The 27,377-nt window shown below is 40.3% G+C and overlaps 2 protein-coding genes across 12 annotated transcripts in view; one reads left to right on the top strand and one right to left on the bottom strand.

The window, feature by feature from the left end:
• LYRM9 (LYR motif containing 9) overlaps positions 1 to 8,717 on the bottom strand; it is a 41,706-nt gene extending 32,989 nt beyond the window's left edge. Inside the window, exon 1 of one of the 8 annotated variants that reach the window (XM_055721257.1) lies at positions 8,609 to 8,717. Coding sequence is in view for 3 of the 8 variants with exons in the window: in XM_055721218.1 (XP_055577193.1) it covers positions 8,517 to 8,594 (78 nt within the window). In the remaining 5 variants the exon portion in view is untranslated. The other 7 variants (XM_055721218.1, XM_027806360.2, XM_027806355.2 and 4 more) reach the window with 7 other exon arrangements.
• Positions 8,718 to 9,157: 440 nt separating this feature from the next.
• The window catches only part of NLK (nemo like kinase), a 67,029-nt gene continuing 48,809 nt past the window's right edge, over positions 9,158 to 27,377 (top strand). For 2 of the 4 annotated variants that reach the window (XM_005439692.4, XM_014280519.3), the window contains exon 1: positions 9,158 to 10,794. In XM_005439692.4, the coding sequence (XP_005439749.1) occupies positions 10,337 to 10,794 (458 nt within the window). In that variant the 5' untranslated portion in view covers positions 9,158 to 10,336. The remainder of the gene's footprint in view (positions 10,795 to 27,377) is intronic. The other 2 variants (XM_055721127.1, XM_055721134.1) reach the window with 2 other exon arrangements.

Raw genomic sequence — 27,377 nt, forward strand, 5'->3', positions numbered from 1 at the left:
ATAACACTGAAATATTTCATGTAAAAATATCTCTACATATGAAATACTTTCTTGCAACAGATACAAGCCCAAAGCATCAAAAGGTATGCAAACCTATGGTAAAAAATAACCAATGTAAGTTTAACTTGGGCAGGTGGTTCACCAGCTCAAACACAAGCACAGCAGGCCCAGACAGGTAGCATTAGTACAAACACCCACTGAACAATCTGACACAAGTTAAATAAAGCACATGGAAAACAGAGCATTGAAATGCTCCATACATCACACCGCACAAAAAGCTGATCTTTAAACTACGTCCACCATAACACAGTTAAAGAACCTTGCTTCTAAAATACACACCTGAAGCAAAAACCAGCATGGAGCTCAGTTTAAAAGAAGCCATGCCAACTTACATGAACTAAGCAAGGATTTGGCTTCACATGGTCCATTTCAAATAAACATTACTATATCAGATATATGGATACAATTCTGGAGTCAATATTTGTTTTTTACATCTGCGATGACCTAATAAAGCACAGGCTGTGTTGCACTCATTATAACAAGTCTTCTAAGTAAACTTAGAAGAATAATGTTTAATTAGCATTACATTATCCCAGTTTACCAAGATCACACTTTAAAGACAATGCTGGAGTGAAATGTTATCATGAACCAGGCTGCAAGTTTGTTGTTTCATATTAGTTTCCAGATGTCTTGGTCCCGTACCCATTCCTATCTTGACCATTTGTGTATGACAAAGTACAGTAATATTGGCAAGACCACAGGGAATAATCACTACTCTCTACTGCAGAGAAAAACTGTTTAAGTTGCATTCTCAAAATTGCCCTGCTGTAATGGATAGGTGTGCTGCTGCAAAAACCACAACTTAAAAATTACTGTTTAAGTGTTTCCATAACACATTGGGTTTGGTTGTTTTTTTTTTTTATACTGAATGCATACGGTCTATTACAACACTCAAGGAACTCTGACATGGCAAAGGATTTAGAAGCTATTATGCTAGACAAAACTAGTCATTACATGAAAAAGCACTAAGAAGCTATCCAAACTGGAAATAAGGGGGGAGGGAAGAGGAATCAGAATCAGGTTGGACTTTGTACTAGCATTATAAAGCTAGAGCAAACAAAACTAACAATACTTACAAATACATCATCACCTGCAAGAACTTAACAACCTAAAGATTTAATCTCCTATCCCAGACTTCACTGAATCATACCTATGGAATACTGGGTCAAAATACAGCTAATCCGACACAGCAAACTGTTGCAAGCACTTTGTTTCAGCGTAATTTAATGCAGGACAAGTAATAATCATGACCATTAGCCATGATGTTGCAAACAAAATTCTTGGCAAGAGGCATACAATCAATTCAGATCAACTCAACTGCTTTGTTAAATTTGTTGTCACTGGAATCAATGACAGAACAAAAAGCTAACTGTGGGACAGCTTGAGCAGGAGGAAGTCAGGTCTCAAATTCAGACAGTGTTTCCAAAAATACCACCACAGCAACAGTATTTTCTATTCTGATTAAATCTACAATCCAGAAAATTCAATCTAAGTGTTGGTGTTAGCCTCCTTCCTCCCTCTCCCATCACTGAATAAAAGATTCAGCAGAAACACAATGTGCTCAGGTATTATTGTACCTATTTTAATCTGGACGAAAAGGAAGCAACCTGCTTCTCACTCCAAAATACATTATTTAGGGATCCTGCTCACATAAAAACAAGTGGCTTAGGGTGGTGTTTTCAGTTCTCCACCTTCTAAGGAAGGTAACATGCTGTGGAGCTATTTTAAGAACATCCCATTCACAAAGGTGTCCAATCTTCAGATACAGAGATGATTTTCTTGCTGCTTCAGCATCTTTATTGGCATGACATTTGCTTCAGAAGGAGTTCATTTGCTGTTCCAACATCAAAATGGAGCAAGAGCAGCTGCCAGGAGAGGGATAAAAGGAAACACTGGTGGCAAAGAGCAGCAGGGTCATTTCTGGTGCAAAGAAATGTAGAACAGAGAACTGCAGAACTGTCACTTTCTCCAAAAAGCTGTAGGGGATAAAGACCTCCCCTCTACCTCCTGCAACTGGTGTTTAGCAGCAAGAAGGAAAATGAGACAGAAAGAACTAAACAATCAGGCTGAAGTCTTTAAATGGCAAATTGTTATAAACCAACTTTAAGCACCTGAGCACTCCCAGTTAAAGCCAAGCCCACGCTTAAGGTCTACAGTGAGCAAGTAATTCAGTAACTCCTTCAGAAAACTCAAGAGAAAACACTTTTGGCTAGAAAGCACTACAGGATATGGAGTTCAGGGTTGTGGAGGTGGTAGTCTTCAGCTAGAATTCTAGCCCCAGTGCTAATCATGGTCTTCATATTCGTATATACAGTATACTGAACAAACTTGGGGCAAAGCTGTCAATTGCAACATGACCATGGCAAAAACTACACTGTAAGAGCCACAAACAGGGCTGACAGTCCAGCAAAGCAACATAACTGCCTGTAGAGTCTGATCTCCAATGTCAGAGATACACGCTATCTTAGATGACACCATCTGTCATTTACACCGGTTGTCCCCCCAACGCTGTATCTCAGTCATATCTGTGCAGTGCTATTGAAGTAAGTACCATTCCATCACTTCAATCACTTTTCAAAGAAGCAGGCAAGTTCCCACACTGCTGCATTAAAGACTTATCTGGGTCAACATGCCTTTTTGTTAGACTAACAAGCTTATGCTAGGTCATCCACTTGGTTTGGCTACTTGATTTTTTTCCCTTATCTTCCTATTAATAGAAAGCTCAGGTGTCATGGTTTAACCACAGCCAGCAACTAAGCACCATATAGCCCCATAATAGCGACTATGAAGAAAATTAACTATCCCAGCCAAAACCAGCACAACAGGGATTCATCCCCCATTCAACAAGGAGCAGAACCTTGCCCTCCTCCTCAATTAAGGCATATTGCCATCCTTGCAAACGTTAAGATGCAAACCCTTATACATAATCAACACAAATATTCTTTCCCCCTGCTCCTCACTGCATTTTATCAATAAAGGATTTTTTCCAGTTTTGTAGAGAAAAGGTTTTAAAGATGAAAACCCTGAAAGATTACTCTTTCAAAAGAAAGGGACTAATATACACCAACAGGAATTTTAATCCTATGATGCTTTGCGTATATTAATGTTTATTGTGTTGTGTGTTAGAACCACTGCTTATTTAGAGTATGATATTTATCTGACTAACCAAATCCCCTCAAATTCACAGGAATTAGCACTGTGTTTATGACACCTTAAGGACTTCAGCATTAGTATTTATGAATAAAATATTACCAAGGTGTTACAGAATAATGAAGACTATCTGCAGAGTTGTATATCAAGGTATGTGTGGGCTTGTCAGACACCCACGTGATAAATTATCGATAATGCAGCTCAGAGTATCCATTTTGTGGATCAGAGACAAATCTGTGCAACTATTTTATTATGCTTTGTTTCACTTAATGTTACTTTTCCTGTATTAAAGTGTCACAAAACCCCAACATGCGTAAGTGCTGAAGGGTATTCACGCACAATACTCAGTCATGAAATCAAAAGACTTGTTCTAATACTCAGAGCCTTGTTCTCACAGCTACTTTTTGTGGTACAAGAAAAAACCCACAAAGCCTATGTCTGGAACTGGACCGTAACATTTCATACTGTGCAATACGATACAATCTTTTGTGGAGAATTTTGAGGTTAAAACAGTGCTGAGGAACATCAAAGAAATAGAACTGGCTGATTACAAATTGTCTTCCATCCCCTGCCCTTATGCAGAGCGCTGTCAAAAAGATGATAACCCTGCAAAGCAAGTGGCAAATCCAAGGGGAAAAGAAGTCTCTCAAGAGTCAGAAAAAACTAAATTTGATCCAGCAGATTTTCAGGAAGGGACAAGTCTGTGCCCTGTGTTTCTAATGCACAGTATTTACTTAAAAGCTCTATATAGTTTTAAAATCAGTTTAGCAAAGAGCACCTGACAAATCTAGATATGCAAGCATTCAGTGTCTGATACTCACACAGCAGACTTGCTGCTGCTTTACAGCACTCTTACTGTGAATAGAATAGTAAGAGACAGATGCATGTCCCCATGAATAACAGTCTTCACCAGTAAGAGATTAGAATTGATCTGTCATGTTTCATCAGCAGTAGTCACCAATCGCATATTTCCATGCATCACTGGGGATGACAAATTAGTTGCAATCAAACTGGGCTTTGGCAGGATCTCGAGCAGTGTCTCTACCTGCCCAGTTCAAATTACTATGGTTAGATTTTGCCAACTCGTTCATCAAGCAGCTCAAGCTCATTGAGCTACTCACAAAACACTCTTGCTCAAAGTTATACGAGCCAACTCTGTAACAAGCTCCCCCTCAGCAGCCTTATGCTTCTTAGACAGAGGCATTAAATAACAAGGAAGCACTGACTTACAATAGCACACGATTAACTCCTTCTGCAGCCCTGTTCTAAGTAGCAGTGATTCATATAACTAATAGGTTAACACTTGCAAGTAACAGACATGTACTGAGGTAACAAAGGGTATTCAGAAGCTGAGCACTTTGCAAGTTTCATGTTTCCTTAATATTATTTTAAAAGGTAGTTTTTCCTTGAACACACCTCCATATGAATCAACTGAATCTTGTCCCCCTTAACTTTCATAGCATAAAGTGTCTAAAAACCAGCTGAACTGACAGTCTTTAAGTTTCACAGCATCACAGAAGCCAGGGACACCAATTAAAAGTGTTTACAAACCCAGTGCCAAAGGAAGATAGACTTGCTAGGGTGGGTCATTCAACACTGGCACCTGACGTAACTTCCATATGGAAGAGTGAGATAAGTGTATCCCTTCAGCTGCCATCTCACCAGTCTCTCACCTCATTGAAAAGAGCTGGTTCAACTTCAAATAAAAGATAGATAATATGGCCGTAGCATTTAGTCAAACTGAGCAATAAAGCAGGTCCCAGATTTTACTTACACTTTACAGACATGGAAACTGGAAAGCATGGTTTGTAGTGGTCCAGTTGAGAGTTGTCAGGAAAACTGGTGACAATTCCAGGACTGCAAGCCAGTTCACTACTTTTGCTCTCACTGCTGAAAATTCATCTATGTGACAGTGTCTAATGACACTTTGAAAGTATTTCTAAGACAGACACCTACTTACTCACGTACAGCCAAAAATACAGTCACCATGGATTAGATTCACTAAAGCTAACAGAAAAACGTTGTATGACAAATCAACAGGAAGTCAGTAAGTTTAGACAAAATCTGTGGGAAGAAACTCTTTAAACTGGATATAGTGTTCTGGTTCAAGCAACTAATCCCGCTCACCAAATAGTGGACCTAGGTGTTGCTGCAGATCACCTGCTGGCAACACATAAGCAAACAGTCAGACTGAAGACTGAGCTGATGGAACTGTTTACTTTGAGATTTGCTAAAGATAATTTCTATCCAGAAACTTGAGATGGTTGATATTTGATGATGACCACAAAGAAAAGGGGCATCAATAAACAATACAAAACTTTCTCAGTGGTTTACCCACGGTATTATTTTTTAAAGAAGCCTGTTTTTCATAAGAATACAAGCAACACTCATGATACTGTAATGCATCATGTAAAACTTGTAACAGAAAGCTGCACATACATAATGTCCTCAACTATGGCAAAGATGCTGAGTACAATCCTCATTGTGTTAATTCTTCCTTAAAGTAATAAGGATAAAGAAACAGCATGAGCTTCAACTTGTACTTCCCTCAGGTTAATTGACAACTGGTTTGCTCATGAGGAAGTGTAAACAGATGCTTCAAACCCTAACGAGAAGTGGATCCAATCCCCATCTTTTCATGCACACAATACTTGAAAGAACAGGTTCGCAGGGACACAAGCTGCTCCAAGGGAGACGGCTACACAAAGCTTTGAAATACACTACCAGAGATCCAGACCCAAATTACTTCATATCCACTGCAAAGATGAGTAGGTAAAGCCACGCTGCTTAATATTAAACATTGCCTTTCAGAAGCTTCTCTCTAAAGGCTCCATAGTGTTAATGGGGAAAGAAGTGTTAAGGTGATGTCCAGACTCACCTGAAGTAGATGCCTCCAGACAGGAATACAAGATACCTCTTCACCCTTTAACAATAAGGAGCCTACAGAGATTAAGCTCCTACATCAGTCACCAAAACTGCACATTGTCTATGAACACTTCTCAATAAGCAGTCACTGCAAGCCCTTCAGTTCATGCTAGGAAAGACTGACTTTTTCCATATCACTTAACACCATAAATTCAACTACAGTCCAATGGCAAGAACAAGATAACTTTTTTTTCCCCCTTTTCTTCACAACATGCAGTTGAAGATGACTGACTTTTTCCGCAAATACACCAATAGAAATTAAACTCTACTGAAAAGTCAATTGTTTAAAGTTATGTGATCCAATTAACTCAGTAATTAACTAACTGGGAAAAAAATATTAAGATGACACTCTATATTTGGACTTGAAGAGCGCTATAGAGACATTAATCTGCAAATACATTTAGAATGCAAGTTTCCATACGACAATTATGAGGCAATTGCTCGATTTTACTACTTTGAAATTTCAAATTTTTCAATAATAGAGAAAGAAAGAAGTTCATAATGGCAATGTGCGGGAGAGTTTTAAAAGCCTTCCAGTCCACACAACACTTCCCTATGCCCAGGCCCACCCAACCTACTTTGTATCAGTTTCCTTCCATCATCCCACACACCACACCATACCTCTCCAGAGCTTGAATGGAAGCAGAGACCAAAGGATCCTTGGTGCATGCCATATTTGTACTCACATTAGCAGTTTGTTATCAACTTCAATAAAAGTTTTAACCAGACAGCTAGAAATACAAGTTCTAAATAAATATTGTTTCTTCTTCCAACATAGACTATTATAAAATGGCTGTACACTAAATACTTTTGCTTTTTATTTTAAAAAAAAGTGAAGTCTGTTTTTACAACCGTGTCATAACAGCAAAACTACTGTAATCCCAGACCGCAATATTAGCTAACATTTCTTTATGAAAGCAGTTTCTGTTGCTTTTTGAAACTTGTCTTAATTCCTGCAATTTGTTCACAATTCTCAAAAAGCAGACAAAAAGCATCCAAAACCCATTCTTCAAAATATTTCACACTTCAGTTTTAGGAATTGCAACAGGCTTTCACATTTACAGTCTCCTCTCCCCCATGCTATATAGAAATCTAATAACGTTCAGTTTTTAGAGAGAGAGAGAGAAAACACAGATCACAAGCACTTGATATTGTACCATTAGGGATTTGTTGGTAAAACTTCAGCAGTGCAGTTGTACCATCATAGTTCTGCTAGCTGTTTCCACTATTCAGACAGGAACCAGATGCAGACAAGGAAAGGCTGTCAGGGGCACATACAAATTCACTCAGTCATTTATTTCCTTTGGAACTGCTCACCCAATTTAATCATACAGAGGAACCTCTTTATCACCATCACAATTAATTTAACTCTGCCACCATCATGAGCAAGGCTCTAATAACTAGTTTTTCTGAAGTAAAACTATTAATCAGATATGATTAATATTCAGACGAGAAAATGTAAAGTGTTAAAACTGTCGGGTTTTTATTAATCTCTAAAGTTTTAAGGAACACTTATGCTTTAAAGACTCACATTGCATTCCCCAAGCGTGCAGATTAATGGTGTAAGTGAATTAGAACAGCAAACAGCAAAAAATATTTCGGTCCTAGGCTAATGCATACTTTGCATTTGAAATGTAACTTCTGAGGGTGTTAATGAGCATCCTGCAGCAAGCCTCAGGAAAACTGACTTACAGCAGAACCGGCTATAGTGTGTGCTACTAACTGTATGTAGCTGTGTATAGTGTGCTGAAAAGATCTAAGAACTTCTTGATTAGGTTTTTTCCCCCCTCCTGACCTAAGGGAGGTCGGAAGCTCACCCTCCAGTGTGACATGGGGTGTCCCACCGGCCGCTGGAGCCACAGGCTGGGCTCGGGCCCTCAGGGCCAGTGCTCTGCACTTTCTCTGGCATCAGGCTGCTTCATAACTTTAATGTAAAGCCTTCAAATTGAAGTGGCAGGGGGGCGACGGCGACGACCAGAAAAGCTCCCCAAACCACCATCACCTCCCAAAAAACCCAATAAAAACCCCACATACATTTCGAGGCCAGCCCTCGCCTTTAAAGCATGTTAGGCAAGCGCCTTTTGCGGAAGACGGCTTTAGTAATCACCTTCCTCTGGAGCGCGGGGCTGAGGCAAAAACATCTACCTCAGGAAACAGCGCTCCTCTTCCCGCGCTTGGCCACGCGAGGGGCGCGCGCTCTCCCCGCGCGCTCGCCCCACAGACAGCGCAGCCCCGAGGGCTCCGCCGCCGCCCCGGGGCCGGCCGGCCAGAGGGCTCCAGGAGAACCCCGCCAGCAGAGGGGTACAAATCCCGCTTCCCTTCCCGCCGCCTCCCCTCAGCGGCCACGGTGACCTCCGAGCCCCGCCGCGTCCTCAGCTCACCCCGCCCCGGGAGCGCCATTGGCCCCTCCCGCCGCTCATCAGCCGGCTCCCCGCCTCCCATTGGCTAGCTGCCCACATGCGGACGGGCGTACCAGCAACTTCCTTCTCCAGCGCCTCGTACTGCGACTGGAGGAATCACGGCTCCTTTAACGCCCATCGCCGCTGATCACTCGTAAGCGAAGCTGTCAATCAGGCCGCCGCTTCGCCTCCGAGTACTATTGGCCCAGTAACCCCTTTTCGGGCTTTCGTTTCTCCTCATTGGCTAATTGGATCGGATAGGGGGCCGCGATTGGGCAAAAGGCAGGCCTCGGGGGCGGGACTCGGCCGAGAAAAAGAGTCAATTGGCCAGAAGGCTGGAGCGGCGCCGCGTGATTGGCAGGAAAGGTGAAGAAGGCGGGGCCACCCGAGGTGAGGGTTGTGTGAGGTGAGGGAATCTCGCGGGGTCTCGCTAGCTCTGGGCGCGGAGGCGCGCGGTGATTGGGCGGCGGGGGTCAAGGGGGCGGGACTGAGTCAGGGAGTCTCTGCAGCGGCCGAGTCCTATGGGCCGGCCGAGCTGGGTCCCGCTCGGTGATTGGGTGGGGGCGGCTCTCGCGGAGCCTGGTGGGCCGGGTCCGATTGGCTGCGGGCGGGTGTCGGGCGCGCGCCCCGCATGGGGGCGGGGGGGGCCGGCGGGGGGAGGGCAGGCCGGGTGCGCGTGCCCGCTGTGCGCTCCGCGCTGGGGCTCCGTGAGGAGGTGAGTGGCGGCGGCGGCGGCGGGTCGGGCGGCCGAGGCGGCGGCGGCCGGGGGGCGGAGCGGCGCTGCGCGGCGGGGGCCTGAGAGCCCGCCGCCCCCCACCTCTGCCTGCCGCACGCACGCAGCGGACACCCCCTCCCCCCACCCGGCCCCGGTCCTTCCCCGCCCCGCCGCAGGGGGGGCTGCAGCCGCCGGCGCCCCCGCTGAGGCGCTGCCCGCCGCCAGCGCTGGGGCAGGCTGTCAGCGCGCCGCCGCCGCCCCCGCCGCATCCTCCCCCTCGCCCCTCTTTATCCCCGGCCCCGCGCTCTGCCCTGTCATTCATTTGTCACTCCCCGCTCCCATTCCGCCCCCCTCGACCCCCGCCGCTCCCGCGCCCCCGGCCCCCCGCCCCGGCCCGCTCCCCTCCTCGCCCATTTTTATCTCCCCTCACCCCCTTTTGCCCTCCCCCGCCTTGCCCGCCTCCCCTCACTCCTCCGTCCCTCCTCACTTTCTCTGGGTGCTTGTGTGTGTTTCAGGCCTTCCAGGAAAAGTTGCAAACTCCACAAGTTTTTTGGTGGTTTCTTTTTTTGGCGATATTTGAGGGAGCAGGTGTCTGACAGGAGGGAGCTATGTAGGAGGTGCCCGGGCGCTCAGGGAGGTTTGAGGGGATAAATGGAGAGGATGTGGGAATGGAAGGGGTAGACGTACCAGTCCTCTCAGGGTGTTCCAGGGGAGAGACTCCAGACCCTCCTTCTGGAGGGGAGGGGGATTGATTACCGAATTTCTTTTTTATAACAACAACAACAACAAAGTGAAGGAAAAAAACCCAAACAAAACCCAACCCAGTTGCCCAAGGATGGAGTTTCAGTAGCCACCCACAGCTGGACTCTTGGGGGAAGAGGGTTCGTGCACTCTGGCTCACGCACACATGAAGAGATTCTCCAAATTGTTTGGCTCCGCGAAGAGATAAGGCCAGTTGAGCTCAATGTTTTTAAAGGTGGGCCGTGTATGATGAAACCCAACTTCTTTTAAAGTGTAGCAGATTTCATTTTTATGGCCAAATGACAGCTTGACCCAGTTGTTATCCAATCAAAGGGCATTTTTTTGAATGTCTCTTTGTGGCACAACAGCCAACGCAAAAATGATGGCGGCTTACAATGGCGGTACGTCTGCAGCAGCAGCAGGTCACCACCACCACCATCACCACCACCTTCCTCACCTCCCTCCTCCTCACCTCCATCACCACCACCACCCTCAACATCACTTGCATCCAGGCTCTGCAGCTGCGGTACATCCCGTACAGCAGCATGCCTCTTCGGCAGCTGCGGCTGCGGCAGCTGCGGCCGCGGCCGCAGCAATGTTAAACCCAGGGCAGCAGCAGCCATATTTCCCATCACCGGCACCGGGTCAGGCCCCTGGACCAGCTGCAGCAGCCCCAGCTCAGGTACAAGCTGCAGCAGCTGCTGCAGTTAAAGCGCACCATCATCAGCACTCACAACATCCACAACAGCAACTGGATATTGAGCCGGACAGACCTATTGGATATGGAGCCTTTGGTGTTGTCTGGTGAGTAAAGAAAAAAAAACCAACTGAACCGATTTTTCCTTTTCATTTTTTTACCAGATCATAATTCATTCTTGGTTTTGTCATTTAAATCAGAATGCAAGAAAGCTGCTTACTATGATTTTTTATTTTCTTTTTTACTGGTTCTCCTCTGTTCTTAGAAAGTTGGCTTCACTTGTTTTTGTTGGCAGAACGAGGTTTAGAGTGGTGAAGAGCAACCTCTGACTGACAGGCCACAACGTCATTCTCTTCTGAGACAAATGCAACATGTTTATATACTTGCTATAGGATATGTATTCAGTGTAGCTAAGCTGTACTTCCTAAAATTTCAGGTTAACAAATAAGCATTAGAATATATGTTTTGACCTGACTTGAGAGTTAGAAATTAAAAACGTATGAAAATGTCTTCCTTCTTCAGTCACCTGTCAAGATCTTTGTCTAGGAGACTGTTTGACCTGCGGTAGTATGCTATATGCTACCTGAAACAGAGTATCTGAACTTTGCTCTCCTCTCATAAATGTAAATGGGATTTTCTGTCTCACTGTAGTACTGCCTACAGTCCTTTTATTCCCCCAGCTGCTATTTCAGAGGATTCTGTCAGCGGAGTGTAATCTCTTCTAATGTATTTTGTGACCACCTTAACAGAACGTACGTGATTATTGCCGTTCAGGATCACTGAAGCAAAACTGGCATGATTTTTTTCTTTTCTCCTTTTTCTTTTAAGAAATGGTTGTCAGTTTACCGTATTCTGAAATGTCCCTTAGAAACAGGAGAGCTGCCTCGGCGCTGTGTTTGAGGGCAGGCGTGTGGCAGCCAGCACACTTCCTGTAGCACAAAGTTTGAAGCGTGCGGCTGCATCGTGTCCCTGCAGAACTTTCCACAGCATTCAGCCGACAAGACTTTCTGTGGTGCTTAAGGGGTTTTGCTTTAGCTACTGTCTGCACTTTACTTTTACTGAGATAGGAGTACTTTGTGCCCGGGATTGTAGCCTGTACCAGCATACAGTGGCAAAGTGCTTTTGCAGGACAGGCCTCAGAAGAGGAAGACATGTTACTCCATTGTACCGACCCTTGAAGTTGGTCACTCAGAACCAGAGCAGTGCTTGCCATAAAATCATGTTTTCTAAGAAGGCCGAGCAAGCTGCACAAACTAGGCTTAGGCTGATGATACAGCTGACCCTGCGTCCCTTAACTCAGAAGGCCTAGGGAGTTAATTTAAATGCTAAGTTTACAAAGTCGGAGGGGTGCTGTTGTACAGTTAGCATTGCTGTCTTCTTGCTATGGTACGGTATTAAAAAGTTGATTTAAAAGAATGGAAACTGACAAGATATCTGCTGTAAAAAAAATATATATCTAAGGGTGTTTCCATCTGTTCATGTATTTTTTGGATAAGTGTGGAGTTTTTTTAACTTAATTGTTACAGGCTTGCTTAAATTTAGATTGTTATGTAAGATCAGACCTTGTTATTGCTTGGTACACGCATTTTGTTTACCTGTATATGTATATATATGTATATATTTATATATATATATATATATACACACTAGGTCTTTATTTTCTTGGTTCTCTTTGCCACAACATAGGGTGCAGAGGGAGATCTGCTTTCGTAATATTCAGTAGAATAAAAGGTCAAGCTTGCATATTTAAATATAATATCATTAAGAGCACTGAGGGGAAAAAAAAGAGGTGTAGGAAGAAGAAAGGTCTGCTCTTGAGTGACAGAATGGGGCCAAAAGTGTCCACCCTTCCTGGCACCCCTGACTGTGCAACGTGTCCACCCGAGTAGGAATTGCCACTGGTGGGACCAATGCTTGCAAAATTGTAACTCCAGCTTTTACTTCAAGGTAACAACAGCTTAAAAAAAAGGAAAAGAAAGGGGAAAAAAATAGAGGGAGGGTGTTTAAAGCAGAAGCTTGGAGGTCAGATCTCCTAAGGTAAAGCCGTCAGGCTACACAGACTGAGAATGTAATTGGTTGAAATTAGTTCCTCTTTGCTTACATATATTTAAATTCAGTGGTCACTGTTAGGCTTTTGGCGTTTCATATTAACCTCTGCAAGTGAATGCAGACTGAATTTAAGACTCTGTAAGCAATAATTAAACTGAATTTTAGGTTTCATTCAAAACGTGAAAGAATGCCCATGTAATTTAATTTTAGCCATGTGAGATAATGCAACTGAACGTAAACGTTGCTTTGGATATTTGCAGGTTAAGTTGCCTTAGACATGAAAAACATATACTTTGATGCATGCGTAACACAGTTTTCAGCAACATAAGGCCTAAGCTAATTTTGAATAAGGCTTCTGTTGCTTATCTGTTTCTCTTTCTGAGCATGTATTGGCACTAACAGATAACTGAAAAGTTCCTATCTGTACTTCTGAGGGAAGTAGATGTTATGCTACAGTTTGAGTATTTGAAGAAGTGAGTCTTTCATCTTGCTACTCAGATATGTCATTGCATTGTCTAGAAAGATACAACTTACCCTGCAGTTGAGTTTAGCTTGTCAAATAAGTAATCAGGAGTGTGTGGTATTGAGTTTCCCGTTAGCTTACTGACAAAGATTTTGACTTGGCAGTTGAATTAGCATTTGTCATTAGTTCATTTGTCTGGTACTTTATGATGTTTTGAGGTAGCTAATGTGCTGCTGGAGTTTTTCACTCATCAAGAGCCAAAGCATCATGCTTCAGCATTTTCATTATTAACTCATGCAGGTTTGTATTGCTGCCACTAGAATTTGTGTACACAAACTGCATCCTTGCTCGTCTAGTCACCATTACGTTTTAAATCAACTGTCCTTGACACATAGATTTTAAACTGAACTTAACTCAGGCTGGCAAAGTAGAAAAGAATCTCTTGAACAACCAGCATTAAATTGCTATATTTATCCATTTTCATTGTGCTTTAACATAGAGTAAAGATGTGAATATTAATGCAGTGCCAGAACTTGATGTTTCTGAACTGCGACAAAAAGGGGCAGGGGGAGTTGCTGAAGCAGGAAGGGATGGGTAGGTACCTTCTCCCAGGGTCTGCAGATTTGGCAAATTGCCATGGGCCAAGTTGCATACCTAATTTGCTGAAAACAGAGTAATTTGCTCTTTAAGTATTTGCTGTTAATGCGTTGAAAAAAATCCAGATTTTAGTTTCGGCGACAAACTGTGTCCCATGTTTCAGATGGTGTTTCGGATGTTTGGAAGGCTTGTGTATATTCTAAGAATAAGGAGCTGTCCTTTGCAGAAGTGCTCCCTGTTTTGCTGGGGAAACATGCTGCTGCCATCTGGTGGGATTAATAATAATAATAATAATAATAATAATAATAATAATAATAATAATATCTGTTGAACATGCTGAGGCTCATAGGTTTTGGAGTGAGGGGTAAAGCCTTAATACCTCTGCAAGAAGTGCTCATGCTGTTTTCATGCAGGATTCCTATACCAGTGAAGAGGGACTGCAACTTCTGTGGAGGTAGACAGGGAATGGTTACTTTTGTTGCTGTTTCAAGCTGTTAACACTGCTGCTGAAATTTTATGAAACTGTCTTGTTGGCTGGGATGTATCAACTCCAGCAGGATAAGAAGCTATGACTCTGTAAGGTGTGTGGGGATTGCATTTGTTTTATATGTGTCTAATTTTGAAAAGTTATTGTCATTCATCAAAGACTGTGAAATCAAGCAATCTGTTTTATTATCATCAAAACCATGTTAAAAGGCATCTCTGTGGGAAATCTGTTACAAATGACAATAGAAAAAAAGTATATGAATTATTTTTTTTTGAAGCCCTGGTTTACACTTATTTGAAATCACTGTTTTTTCATGTATTTGCTTCTAATACTTTTTATTCAGAAAGTCAAACAGCCGTATAACATTTCAAATAATTGGGCTGTTAACGTTGAGATAGGACATTATGTACAGGCTGCTGTAACTTAAAGGCAGAAATAATTTAGCCTAAATCTGCTGTTTGTTCCTGGCCTTCAAAGGCCTGAAATCACTAAAGTCATTGCTAAGTAAAAATTGAAAGAATTTTCTGTGCAATTGATTGTTTCCTGGACCCTAGAACTATTTTGAGAGGGTTTTATCACTATACTGATACTAAGCACAGCAGCAGGAAAGATGTTTCCAGGATAAACCGATAATCTCCTGTTACTTTAAAGGAACTTGTCATGCTGAGCAACTACGCAATATAGATATTTTTTTTTGGACAAAATTGCTCGAATGTATATTAGGAAAAAAAAAAAAAAAGGATGTTACAGCCTCAAAAAATATGAATAATGGCAGGATAAATTCCCTTTCTGATGTCTGATATTGCTGCGAACTATGATCATGTTTTGCATAGTTAATGCAAATAATAATGCAAAAGTCCAGTCTGGTAAGCATGAAAAGTTTAGAAAAAACTGAATTATGAAAATTTATTTTAAGAAATCCTTTATCACTTTTGGTGTAAGAGATTTTTTTTTTCTAAGCTAAAGCTGTTTGTGTCATGATCTTTTTCCATTCCCTCAAAACTCACCTGTTAGTGGAAGGCAGTACTTGAATGTGAGGAAAATGTCCCATGTTAATTAGCATTTAGATGGGCAGTTTGATTTAAACTATTTAATCTGATATTTTGTATTGGTCTAAAATTACTTTTTTGTTACTGATCAAAAAAATACAAAAGGACCCTATAAAGTTTGTCCTGGTGCTCTCATTGTGAATGAGACTGTAAGTGGAGAGCTGCAAACGGGAAGTGGCATCTCTGGTAGGTGAACAGAATATCCACCAGAATTGGATAAAGAGGCTCTGGAAGGAATAATCCACACCAATAATGTTATCCAGAGAGACGATCCCTACAAAAACATTCAAACTAAGCAAATCCAAGACAAATCCAAAGAGCCTTTTAAAGTGCTGGTGCTACAGCTGGCTAAGATGCAACAACAGTACAAATCACGAATATAAATCAAGGTTTTTCTTAAGAGTGGAAAAAATCGACAAGATGATATGTTGATTTTTGGTGTAGTTAAATTTGCTTTTAGTAATAGGCAACAGAAGTGTTTAAAATTAATAAATAAAATGGTCGGAAAGAGGTTTTTTAAAAAAAATTCCTTCCAGAATATTTGGAAGACTGGGCTGTCTGTATTGACTGTTGTGTTTAGCGTTGCTGATGATCTTCACTCATATTTACCTCAAATATGAAGCTTTTCCATTCAAATGATGCATCTGCTTTATCTACATAGACTGTAACAGAAAAAAGTGAACAGAAATTTCCAGTTAGAAAAGATTAACATTGTTTAGTTCATTCTAATTCCAGTATGCAAACACTTTCCATTAGAAGCTGTGATATAAATGTCATTGTAATTGCCTGACTTCTTATGGATGACATTTTTAAAAATAATGTCACCTTTCATTGTTCAGCTCTTTACTACTAGTAGCAAGCAGAGGGTAGGGTCTCTTTACTACTAGCTGCCTGTCTCGAACAGGCTGTGGATGCTGGACAGAACCAGTCCAGACAGGAGCACTGCATTGAATACTGGCTTTTTGGGGGTTTGTGCTGGAGTCAATTTTGGTTGGGATGGAGTCAATTTTCTGCATAGTAACTAGCATGGGCTATGTTTTGGATTTGTGCTGAAAACAGTGGTGATCTGAACAGAGATGGTTTGTTCTTGCTGAGCAGTGCTTACTCAGAGTCAAGGCCTTTTCTGCTTCTCACACCACCCTACCAGTGAGTAGGCTTGGGTGCACAAGGCGTTGGGAGGGGAAACAAGGGGATCCCTTGGCATATAAAGCTAGGAGAAGAAGGAGGAAAGGGGAGACATTCGGAGTGATGGTTCTTTGTCTTCCCAAGTCCCTGTTCCACGTGCTGGAGCCCTGTGTTCCCAGAGATGGCTGAGCACCTGCCTGCGATGGGAAGCAGTGAATTAATTCCTTATTTTGCTTTGCTTGCCATGCAGCTTTTGCCTTACCTGTTACACTGTCTTTATCTCAACCCAAAAGTTTTCTCACTTTTACTCTTTCAATTCTCTCCCCCATCCCACCCGGGGAGAGCGAGTGAGCAGCTGCTGGGGCTGAGCTGCTGGCTGGGGTTAAACCACAACAGTTTTCCACTTTCTGTGTTATACTTCAGTGAGTTTTTCTGTTGTCTGGGGTGTCTGATGCAGATAGGCAGTGATTTCCTCAGAAAGAGACTAAGTTGTTTTTATTCAGTTATTTCTTGGAGGAAACCAAGAGGATGCCTAAGGCGAAAGAGGCAATACTGGCAATGGGCACATTACAGAGCAGAGTGTGTATTGTGTTCCACACTTACCATCACAATTTAAGGATATGCAGGTGATTATCTTTAATCACTATGTCAGTATTTGTTAAAGAATTGCTTTATCTAAATTGGATTCTGACTCTATTTGTGAAGAAATATAGTAGAACAGTGACCTTTTCCAGTTTTTTTATATGGGAAATTTTGTAAAGCTTTTATGTTTAAGTTGGGTTGTTGGTGTTTTTTTTTAATTTCATGAAAAGAAAAATTCTGTTAACATTTAAATGACTAGTCCCCAAATGTGCCGAATTAAATGAAATGGATATAATAATCCTTGCATTTAAATTAGACGTTGGGAATTAGGTGAAATGCTATCCAAGTAATATACTAGATTGTTCATTATTGTCTTGTAAGATGATGCAAGAAAGAAGGAATGTGGATAACCTGTTTTTTCTCAAAGTTGGGTGAGGACCATTTTGGATAAATCAGTTCACTGTAAATTATGCCAAGGTCAGCATTTCACAGGTCACTTGAAATGCATGTAGTTTTGCAGCACCTGCAAATCTTGATTTGTTTGTATCCACATGCCACTATGCTGATAATACAGTTAGATCATGGTAGCATTCGGTGTTTTCTCTTTCCTCCGAATTCTGCAAATGTTACAGCAGAACAGCTTGTGACTGAACTACAACCTAATACTGATTTTTCAGAAGGCATGTTTCAGATGTTCTTCTCTCCCTTTCTCCCCCACATGCTCTTTCACCTTTTTTTAAGAGAGTGTTTAAATTGTTGATTTCACTAATCCACAAACACAAGTGCCTTTAGTGTTTATAAATGGATGAAGGTGTAAGCATTCCTACCAATTGTATGTGATCAAGTAAGAGTAGTAAATAAAGGCAAGTAACAAGTGTGTGTGTTGTATGAGGCTGCTTGATTTCTTGGGGGGAAAATGGGATTGAGAGTGAAAATAGCTGTGGGGAGGTAAAGTAGAAGGAAGCCTTTGGGATATGTTTGAAGTGTTTTTTGATGACTTGTAATAGTTGTATCTGGGTCTCATGTATCTTTAATCCTCTGGAAAGTTCTGCCTTCTAGTCTGGAAATACATAACATTCAGCTTTTCATATGAGAAAAGCTAGCTTAAAGTTGTGTAGAGCTCAATTAAATTGAATTTGTGTATATTAAAAAGAACAACAATTTGTTAATATAAGTGGTAATGTTTGTGGAATTTTTTAATATGCCATTTTAAAAAATAATTGTAATTTAAGTGTTAGAAAACAAGAAAATTGAGAAGCTGACAGTCTGCGGAACTGCACAGAGATTAATAAGCTTTACGATGGAGGGAGATGTTTAGGAGAATAATACTGTGTTTTCAGTTAAAACTATTTCTGTAGGCACCTGTAAGTAAGTAGACCCATGTGTTCTGTATTTGAGGGTTAGCTTTTGAAGTCCTGTTTGCCTGAGTTGTTTGTAAGCAAATACCAAGCAGTACCTTTACTACTAAATTTTGTGCACCAACAAGACCTACCTCCCAAGTTTTTTTATGTGGAAGTTTTGGGTACTTAAGCGCAGGGTGTCTTTGGTTTCTTAATAAGAAAAGTTGCGGTGGAGCAGTTGAGTCCTCTTTTTACACAGAATGTAAAAAATTTTCCTCTGTTCTTGAAAGATTGAAAAGGCACATAGGGAATGCTACAGTCTGCTTGCATGACCCAGGGATAATTTAGTTGGGTGGAGTGTACAGCTGGGTTGCAACATTTCATCAGTTTACATCTGTATTCTGCTTGGTCTAACAAGTGTTCTCCATGCTGACTGTGTGGTGGCCACCCCTACAACCATTCCCCGTGTTCACAATTGCTTGGTAATGCTTGTGTTCCCATACAGCACTCGCTGTAAGGTGTGCTGAAGCAATGTCAGTTACTTGCAAGGGTACATAGCAAGGATATGTTACATAGCAAGGATATGTTATAGGACTGTTCCAACTGGTCCAAATAGAATTTCAACTGAGACAAAGAATGAATTAATATTTTTTTTTATATGCCTTTGTCGGTTATACCTTTGCTGTGTTCAGATTTCTGTTAGTCTGATTTCTTATTTCCTAACTCTGGAGGCTTCCCAAGAATAGAGCTAGCTACTTTGTTGAATTGTTGAAAAATGAAAGACCTTGGAGCAGAGGATAAGATGATACAGTGGCAATTTAGATTTTAAAATCCTTCTGGAATATGAGAAGTAATGTAGAAAGTAGGATTTGTCCTCAGAACAGTTTCTAGGGTTTACTGAAAAACCATTTATTTCTGGTCAAAAGAATTCAATAAGAAGAAGCTTGGCTCAGTAACTGCAATTTCCTCTGTAACCTTTAGAATCTAAGAGTAAGCACTTGATTAAAGATTACATTATAAATATTATTATGAGAGTAATTATCTGAAAATGTTTGGATTTTGTGTCTGAAATACAAGTATGTAGTATGCCTGGTACTTAATAGCTGGTGTCCATTTTAAATTTCTGTAATAGATTATTTAATGGCTGTGATCAATGACTATGTTCTCTGTTGCTTAGTACCAGGTATTTACAATGATATGATCCTTTTCTGTAAACAGAATACAGTCTCAGTATCCAAGCTGTAGCTTGGATTTATGCCAGTTTGAGCCTGTCCTATATTACCGGTTAAGTTGGGGAATCCTTAAAGTAATAAATGATGATTTTAGGTGATGCAGCTTTAGTCTTGATTACACTAGTGAACAGACTTATGAGCACTGGTGTAAACTGTTGAGTTTGGAGTTGTATAGATCTCCTCCCATGTTACCAGTTACGGAAATAACTGCGGCGATGTGTGTGCTGGAGTGTATGGGGGCAGAAGCCTGTGGAGCTGTAGAGCGCGAGCTTCTAGGAGGAGAAGGAGAAGGATGAGGATGGGCTAACTGGAAATGCGGGATGGAGGAAATGGGAGAATCCCTGCTGCATGTGGAATACCCACCGGCTGGGCCAGAACTGACTCTTGCATCTCACTGATGACATTTGTCAAAGATGACAGTTACCTTGTCAGGGTTGGAATAGTGCAAGTTGGTTTTCAAACACAGGAAGAAGCTTTATTGCTCTCGAAGTTGTGTAATGTGGATGTGTTCAGCTGTTCTACAAACAGTTAAGTGCAGTTAGAATGTATAAAGCCCTGGTGTTACAATTTGAAAATACACCACACTAGATGCTCTAAGCTCTGCTTTATTGTGAGTCAAACTAACTATTACATCCAATTTTGTAAAAGTAGACCCCTGAGTGAGGTAGTATGTGCTTGAATGAAAGTGGCTTATGACAGGCAATACAAATAGGTATGTAAAGGATAGAGGTTTATGTGGTTAATGCATTTATTTATTGATAATAGTATTTGACTGTAATAAGCAGTAGCAAGGAAAAAGTGAATGTAAGTGGTAGTAGATGGGATGGGTAGTGAATGGGGCAGTAGCTAAAGGTGGTACCAACCATAGCAATTATCTGCTGTCTAAGTACAGAGGGGTTATAAAAATTAATGTTGTTGTAGCAGTAAGCCATGCTTTTTAAATAACATAGGTAACACATTTTCTACGCCTTTTTTTTCCCCACTGTGTTCTGACTGTCCTTTTCATCACTTCCACCCCATTTTCTTATTTTCCAGTATTGTCTGTGGTACTTTGTATGAAGTGCAGTTTATCAACAGCATATTTAAATGAAGACAATAGAGTTTCCATACAAGGGCTAAATTGTAGAAAATAAATACTGTTTGCCTGTGGAAATCACTAGAGCTCCATCCGTAGTGCATTGTAGGAGTAACCTAGAAAAGAGCAAAGTCATCTGCTCTACAGAAACATTTGGCAATCCTTAGTTATATTTTACTATATCTTGTTATAGTACAGAAAGAGCCTTGATCAGTGAAATTGTCAACGCATTTTTCTAGGTTTCAGAGTTCCGTAATTTTGCTACAGAATGTCTACTGGGAGTTTCAGTAATCATGGAAAAAAATTGCAGTTGTATTCAACTGAACTCAGGTGTGTAATGTGTGAGTGCATACAGTGTGGTAGCAGTACAGCCTTGGAGTGCACAAGTGCATACAACTTCACAGCAGAGGGAACAGGAGACCAGACAAACTGCATTAGTGAATACAGCCTTTTACCAAAATGCATAGCTATTCAATACACCAAAACACCAGAGCGATCTGGACTTTATTTAGTATTTAAAGTTGTGTCTTCTTTTGTTATGTGAGAGTGATGGATAAAGGAAGGCAGACTTATGTCAGCCTTGATATTAAATAACTTCCGTGGCTATGGCTGACTTTGGAACATGGCCATATACAGAGTTTAAAAGTGCTTAGTAAGAATTTGAGCTTTAATCATGAGGACTGTAACGGAATCAGTGTGTCCTACTAGTACATTCTTTAATTTCCTGATGTGCTGTTTTTCTATAAAAGCTTGGAAGCATATGTGTGTGAGTAGAATATTTCTGCTCTTTATGATGTTGAGTATAACACCAGAATATAGAAGAATAATTTTATAGAATATGTACATAGGTAAATTTTCTTCTGTTATTTCTTTAATTTTCTTAGAACACGGTATGATGGTATTTATGTGTAATTTGAAAACAATAAATTCAGAGCTTTCTGTTCAAGACCTCTTGCAGCAAATTTTGTGGAAAAGTAAAATATACTGGGAAATGTAGGAATCTTTGAACTCTAGGGAAGGATTTTCTTTCCCTCGTTCTCTTTCATATGCAGATACAATTTATAGGTGAAAAAAAAGTTGCTCACCAGAGACACTGGTGTTTTAGTTTCTTTGTCGTTTTGTAATGGTGCTATTCCAAATTTTAAGCCTAAACCTATTCCTGGTTTCGTGGCAATATTTTTCTTCATTATTCTGGTACCACCAGGCGGTGCTCTTATAGTTTTCTTAATTTTGTAAGCTAAATGTAGTGTCAGAATAGAGCCTTTGCTTAATGGGAGCAATAAAGCTGAGGATGGTGTTGAACTGATGGTCAAGTAGTTATTCTGGCTTTGATCTACATTATTAGTCTTTTTCTGAAAAGCTACTGAGTTTCCCTTCTCTCTTGAAAGTGTGCATAGGGTTTTTAATTTCAGATAATGCATTTTATTATTTAATATAATTCCTTGTAGCAATTGAATATTTTTCTATGAATAGAAAAACTTATTTCATAGAGGTGGTAGCAATTTTCAGAAATGAGCTATCTTCATGTGAAGTAATTGCCAAGATCTGTGCTAGCACTTGAGCTCTGCAAATGAGACTTGAAAGCCAATCTAGTGGTAGATGAGGAAGGAGGGAGTCTAGCATGTGGTCTGGGTCAGTGGATTTTGTTTCACTGAAAACCATTTTATTTTTCTTTTAACTGTTTTGGTTCCTAATTAATAGGTTAAGTTTTATTACAGAAAATACAGGAAAAGTTATGTCACAGTCCATTTTGGAACCCTTTTCGTTTATGTATGGCACTTCTGTCTGGAGTGGAAGCCCACAGTACACTGACTTCTGAACAGGAGTGTATGTCTTTCTGTCTTTTAACAGTGTACCTTTTTGGCTTCCTCTTGCCTTCTATTTTTAAAGGGCCTCGGCAACCGATATCAAACTATCTGAAAGCCCTAAATAAGAGCTTTTTCTCCCCCCGAGGTTACACAGTAAGCAGAACAGAAGCATTGTTAAAAAAGTTGTTCTCATATATCAATATAACTTTTCTTTGAATGTTTCTGTAAATTCTTGTTGGCTTATTTAATTCAGATCTCTCATTTGGAGGGAGAATATCTTGCGGGTAAACTTTATGGAAGAAGGAAGAGAATATATCAGTTATTTCCACACAGTCTGCAATCCATCTTTCTTAATTTTATCAATTCCTAGGCTAGTGTTTTTAGTTAAAATGAAGAAGACAATTTTCTGAATCTCCTTGTGCTTTCTGACTCTCCTGTGTTCTCCCCAAGTGCTTTTGAAATCCCCTAGACGAGACCTGCTTGATGTTGATTTGTAGCTTGTGGGTATGTTGATGAAGCAAAAATTATTCTTTTTGTTGTTGTTCTGACTGACTGAAGGGACATGGATCAAACAGGTCATGGAAAGACATGATACTCATAAAATTAATATGCATAATGTATTACTGCACAAGGTTACAAATGCAGACTGTATAGAATATTTAGGGTCCAAGCATGCCTTAACTTCAACAGTTACTGCATCTGGCTTGAGCTGTGGCTAACAATTTAGGAAGGTGCATCTGCAAACTAGCTCTTAACTCTTTGCCTACATTTAAAAAAAATATTAATCAAGACAGTTAAAACAATGCCAGAAAAATTGAGATGCCATTCTTTGGGGTTTTTTTAATGGAATTGAGGAATCTTCCCTTCAATTAGCGTTTTTCAAGTCATGATTCCTGTTTCAACTGCAAGGACATAGCCAGAACAAACAAGAATAGACACAGGCTGAAAGTGACGTCTTGGAAAATGAAGAACTGCCAATAGTTTTGTTAAGGGCACATGTCCTCTAAGTCATCATTCTGGAAACGGATCTTGTTAACACGATGTATGGTTAAAGGACAATGGAGTTTAATGGTTTATGTTTTCTTGTAGTTCAGCATATGTAAGGGAGAAAAAAAAAATAAACAAAAAAACCCAAACACAAAAGCAGTGGGGAGTTGTATCCAATAAATACCCAGTTCTTAAAGTGAAATAAACAGAATGAGTAATAACTAGCGTCTACGTTATTTTTATGTCTAAATTCAAATTGTTGGGGAGAGAAGCTCCCACATGATAATTGCTGTTAATTTAAATAGGCAAAACTGCTCTTCCTCATCCCTTATTCCTTTCACTGGTTTGGATTGAGCAAATTAATTCACTGTTACCATCCACAATGTTTTCAGATTATTTTTTTTTATATGCCTCATCTTTGCTGACAAGTATAGTAAATATCTGATTTGAAGGACTCAGTTTTAATGTAGAAGCTGCGTTTGACTAAGGATGCAGTTTCACAGCCACGTTTGTGGCAGCCCATCCGCTGCGCCTGAAGTAGCATTCATGTGACAGTGTCCTCAATTGTTAGTCTTCTGTCAAGTGCTGCTTCACAAGTGAATATTCTGATCATGAACTGGAACAAAGGAATATGAAATTAAGACCTGCTAGAATTCTTTTCAGGTTTAAATATTAAAGCCATTAAAAGTTGCCATTTATAGTCCGACAGAGCAAGACATTTATCTTCTGCATATAGATCCATACTGCTTCTTGGGAGGGAGTGTGCATCTTCTGCGGAATACTTCTGTGTCAATGGCTAAAGAACAACTAGCACAGATCCTGCCTGCTGTCAGGCTTTATGCATAACTATTCTCATAGAGAATGCCATAAAGCAATAGTGATAGGCAAAAATATTTTTTTAAAAATTGCTATCAATTTTACCACAGGCCACTGGATTTAGTTCAAGTGAATAAGGTTCTACCTAACAGCTTAAGTAAAAGCAGTTTTTAATTATAAAGTGGAAGGTACCTTTTATTCATTTTTTAAAAACGTTATTATAGATAGCTCAGGGTATCAAAGTGCTTTTCTGAGTGTATTTGCTCATTGATTGTATATGAAAAGTCAAGATTAAGGCCTTCTACTGTGCTTTTGAGGAGAGGGCACTGACATGCTTACCCAAGCCCTCCATCTGAATTGCAGCTTTCCTTTTGCCCCTGCTGAAAGAGAAAAGCATTTATGTTCTTTAGGTTTGGATTGTTTATTGTTTTCTGAAGCAGTTGAAGCAAAATAGGTGAATGCTGACAGAATCGGGACCAGCCTTGGCCTGCTTGTGGCTTTTTCTCTGATCTCTGTCTTGGGCATGTCACCTTATCATTTTTGTGCTAGTGTTTGCTCATCTGAAACATTAAGAACTGACAGTTGTTTGGTAATTTGAATATTAGAAGTATATATATCATCACGCCCACAGTTGTTCCCAAGAAGATTTTGTCACCTATCATATGACCCAGTAAAGGGAATCCTTCTGTAATAATTTTTATTTCATACTGAACTATTGTTTAAACTTTGGGTTTAAAGTGTTTTAGAGACATTAATTCAATTCCCCTTTGAAATTCTGTGTTTTCTTCGAGGAGTCTGTATTTTACTTTAGAATGTCCCAAGACTGGAATTATACCCGTGGTAGTAATTTATGTTATTACAAGGTTTTTGGCTGACTCAGAATGGAGAAATATATATTAGGATTTTCAGGTCAGTTCACAGAGATCATATAAAACTAAATACGGCTTTGAAACCAACAGGTTAGACAAGAGCCCTGCAGGTTGGACTTTCTTGTTTCTTTGGATAAAGTTGTGAAACCACAACAGCTGCTGTGTAGGATGTAGATTAGTTTGGTTTATAATAATTCAGGTTGTTGTTGAGGTTTTTGTTTGTTGTTTGTGGGTTTTGGTTGTTGTTTTTTTTTGGGGGGGAGGAGAAACACACTTCCCTTGAAGATCCTGTAATATATTAAAGAGTCATCTAAGATTACATATAAAATTAAACTTTTCAACAGTGTGTAGGGTTGCCATCCTGCCAGCATCCACACTTGGAGAGGAACAGGGGACAAGGCCTTTCAATAAACCTTTGAGTTTTGCCACTCTGTCTTATGATACCTTTTGTAACTTAAACCAGGGATTTTTAATTGTGGCCAGTATGCGTATCACACCTTCAGGCCCTGATCAAATGTATCAAAGGAAGACATAAAGCTAATGTAATCAGTATTATGAAAGGATGAAATTAAAGGAACAAGACCATTCTGAGTGATCTCTCCTTTATTTGTGAATGCCAGTAAAAGAAATGTGTGACGTGTTCTGTTTAGCAATAGAAAATATACTGCACATCAGCCAACAGAGCTGCAGCAACATCTTTCATTTTGTACCTGAAGTACACTTATATTTTAGTCTCAGAAGGTTTGGTATGGTTGATGGCATTACTGATTGGTGTTTCAGTTATTGATCATTATAATGAATTTATTACTCAGTTCTACTTCAATCTGAAAGTATTATCCTGGAAAAGGAAACAAAAATAAAGTCAGAAATAGAGACCAGCAGAAATCAGTCATGACTGTTTTTACATTGATCATTAATTTTGTTCCTGTATTATTATGCGATTATTAAACATTCAGATAGACTTGCAATGGAAAAAATTCTCAGTTCTGAAGCTGGAAGTTCATTTACTGGCTGTAACAAATCATCTGAAAAGGTATGCTTTGCTTCAGATAAGCATTAGATATAATACTGGCATAGTGATGCTGTCCCGTCGTTGCAGAAAACCCTGATTACTTGTTTGAGTAATGGTCATATACTTGGGCACAGTCAGAAAGGGGGTGATGGTAAGCCTTGGGAAGCGTTACAAAGGTAGAAGGTGAACGTGAAAGGACTTGAACATTGACGAGAACAGTGCTGACTGCCAAATGCTCAACACCAAGCAGATACTTACTTTAGATATATACACACACACACACACAAGGACTTCTTTTACTTGAAAATAGACATTATAGACATTGCAAATTGTACAGTATTTCAGGCATTTGAGTGGTAAGCCAAATGATCTCTCAGAATTTTCAACAAGATGAGGAATTGCATTGGTTACACATTCTGCCCATTGCAGACATGAAGGAATTTTAAAACATCTTGTATCGCTCTCGGCAGGCTGTTAATTCAAATGTACTATTTACCTGTCTATTTTAGTCTGTCACTCTAATATCTGAATATTTCTGAAGTTGCCTTCTGAATCTAATGGAAAGGAGAGGTTATGGTTCCAATGTGATCGAGACTGTCAAGGAAATAGGTGAATTTTTTACAGCAGTGTGAGACGATGGTATGTGACAGAGGATCATTCACTTCACTGGACCATGGTAATGGGAGACTGATGTCTCTTTAAACTCTGTTAATAAATACAAGCCTGATTTTTTTCTTCTTTGCAAAGTTATAGGTCTTTCTTAAATCTTCATTAACATATACTAAAATAAAAAAGCACTACTTTCACATTTTAAAACCAGCCCATAACCCTAAAGCATCTTCTGGACTTTTGGATTGTACAGGATATGAATTAATTTCACAGTTGTGTTTTGATACGTCCCTTCTGTTCGTGCAGTAATTCAAAGAAGGAATGACTATGCAGTATTGGTCACACAGAAATCTTTACACAGGAGTAAAATGTACGGAGGAAGCATCAGAGGAGCTGATTTGGGGTTGCCTTGTATGCAATGGCAGGGAAGTTGCCATTAATGTAGTTGGGGTCTGTACCACTCTTGTAAAAATATATAAAGGATTATCTTCAGTTTGACTTGCCATTGTGAGAAAAAGCAGTATTATCTCTGAAAGAGATAGCACTAAAAGAACTTTTGTCAGGTGTGCTGTTTGTTTTGTTTCTCAGCT

Source organism: Falco cherrug, chromosome 1 (assembly GCF_023634085.1).
Source record: "Falco cherrug isolate bFalChe1 chromosome 1, bFalChe1.pri, whole genome shotgun sequence".
Classification (NCBI taxonomy): domain Eukaryota; kingdom Metazoa; phylum Chordata; class Aves; order Falconiformes; family Falconidae; genus Falco; species Falco cherrug.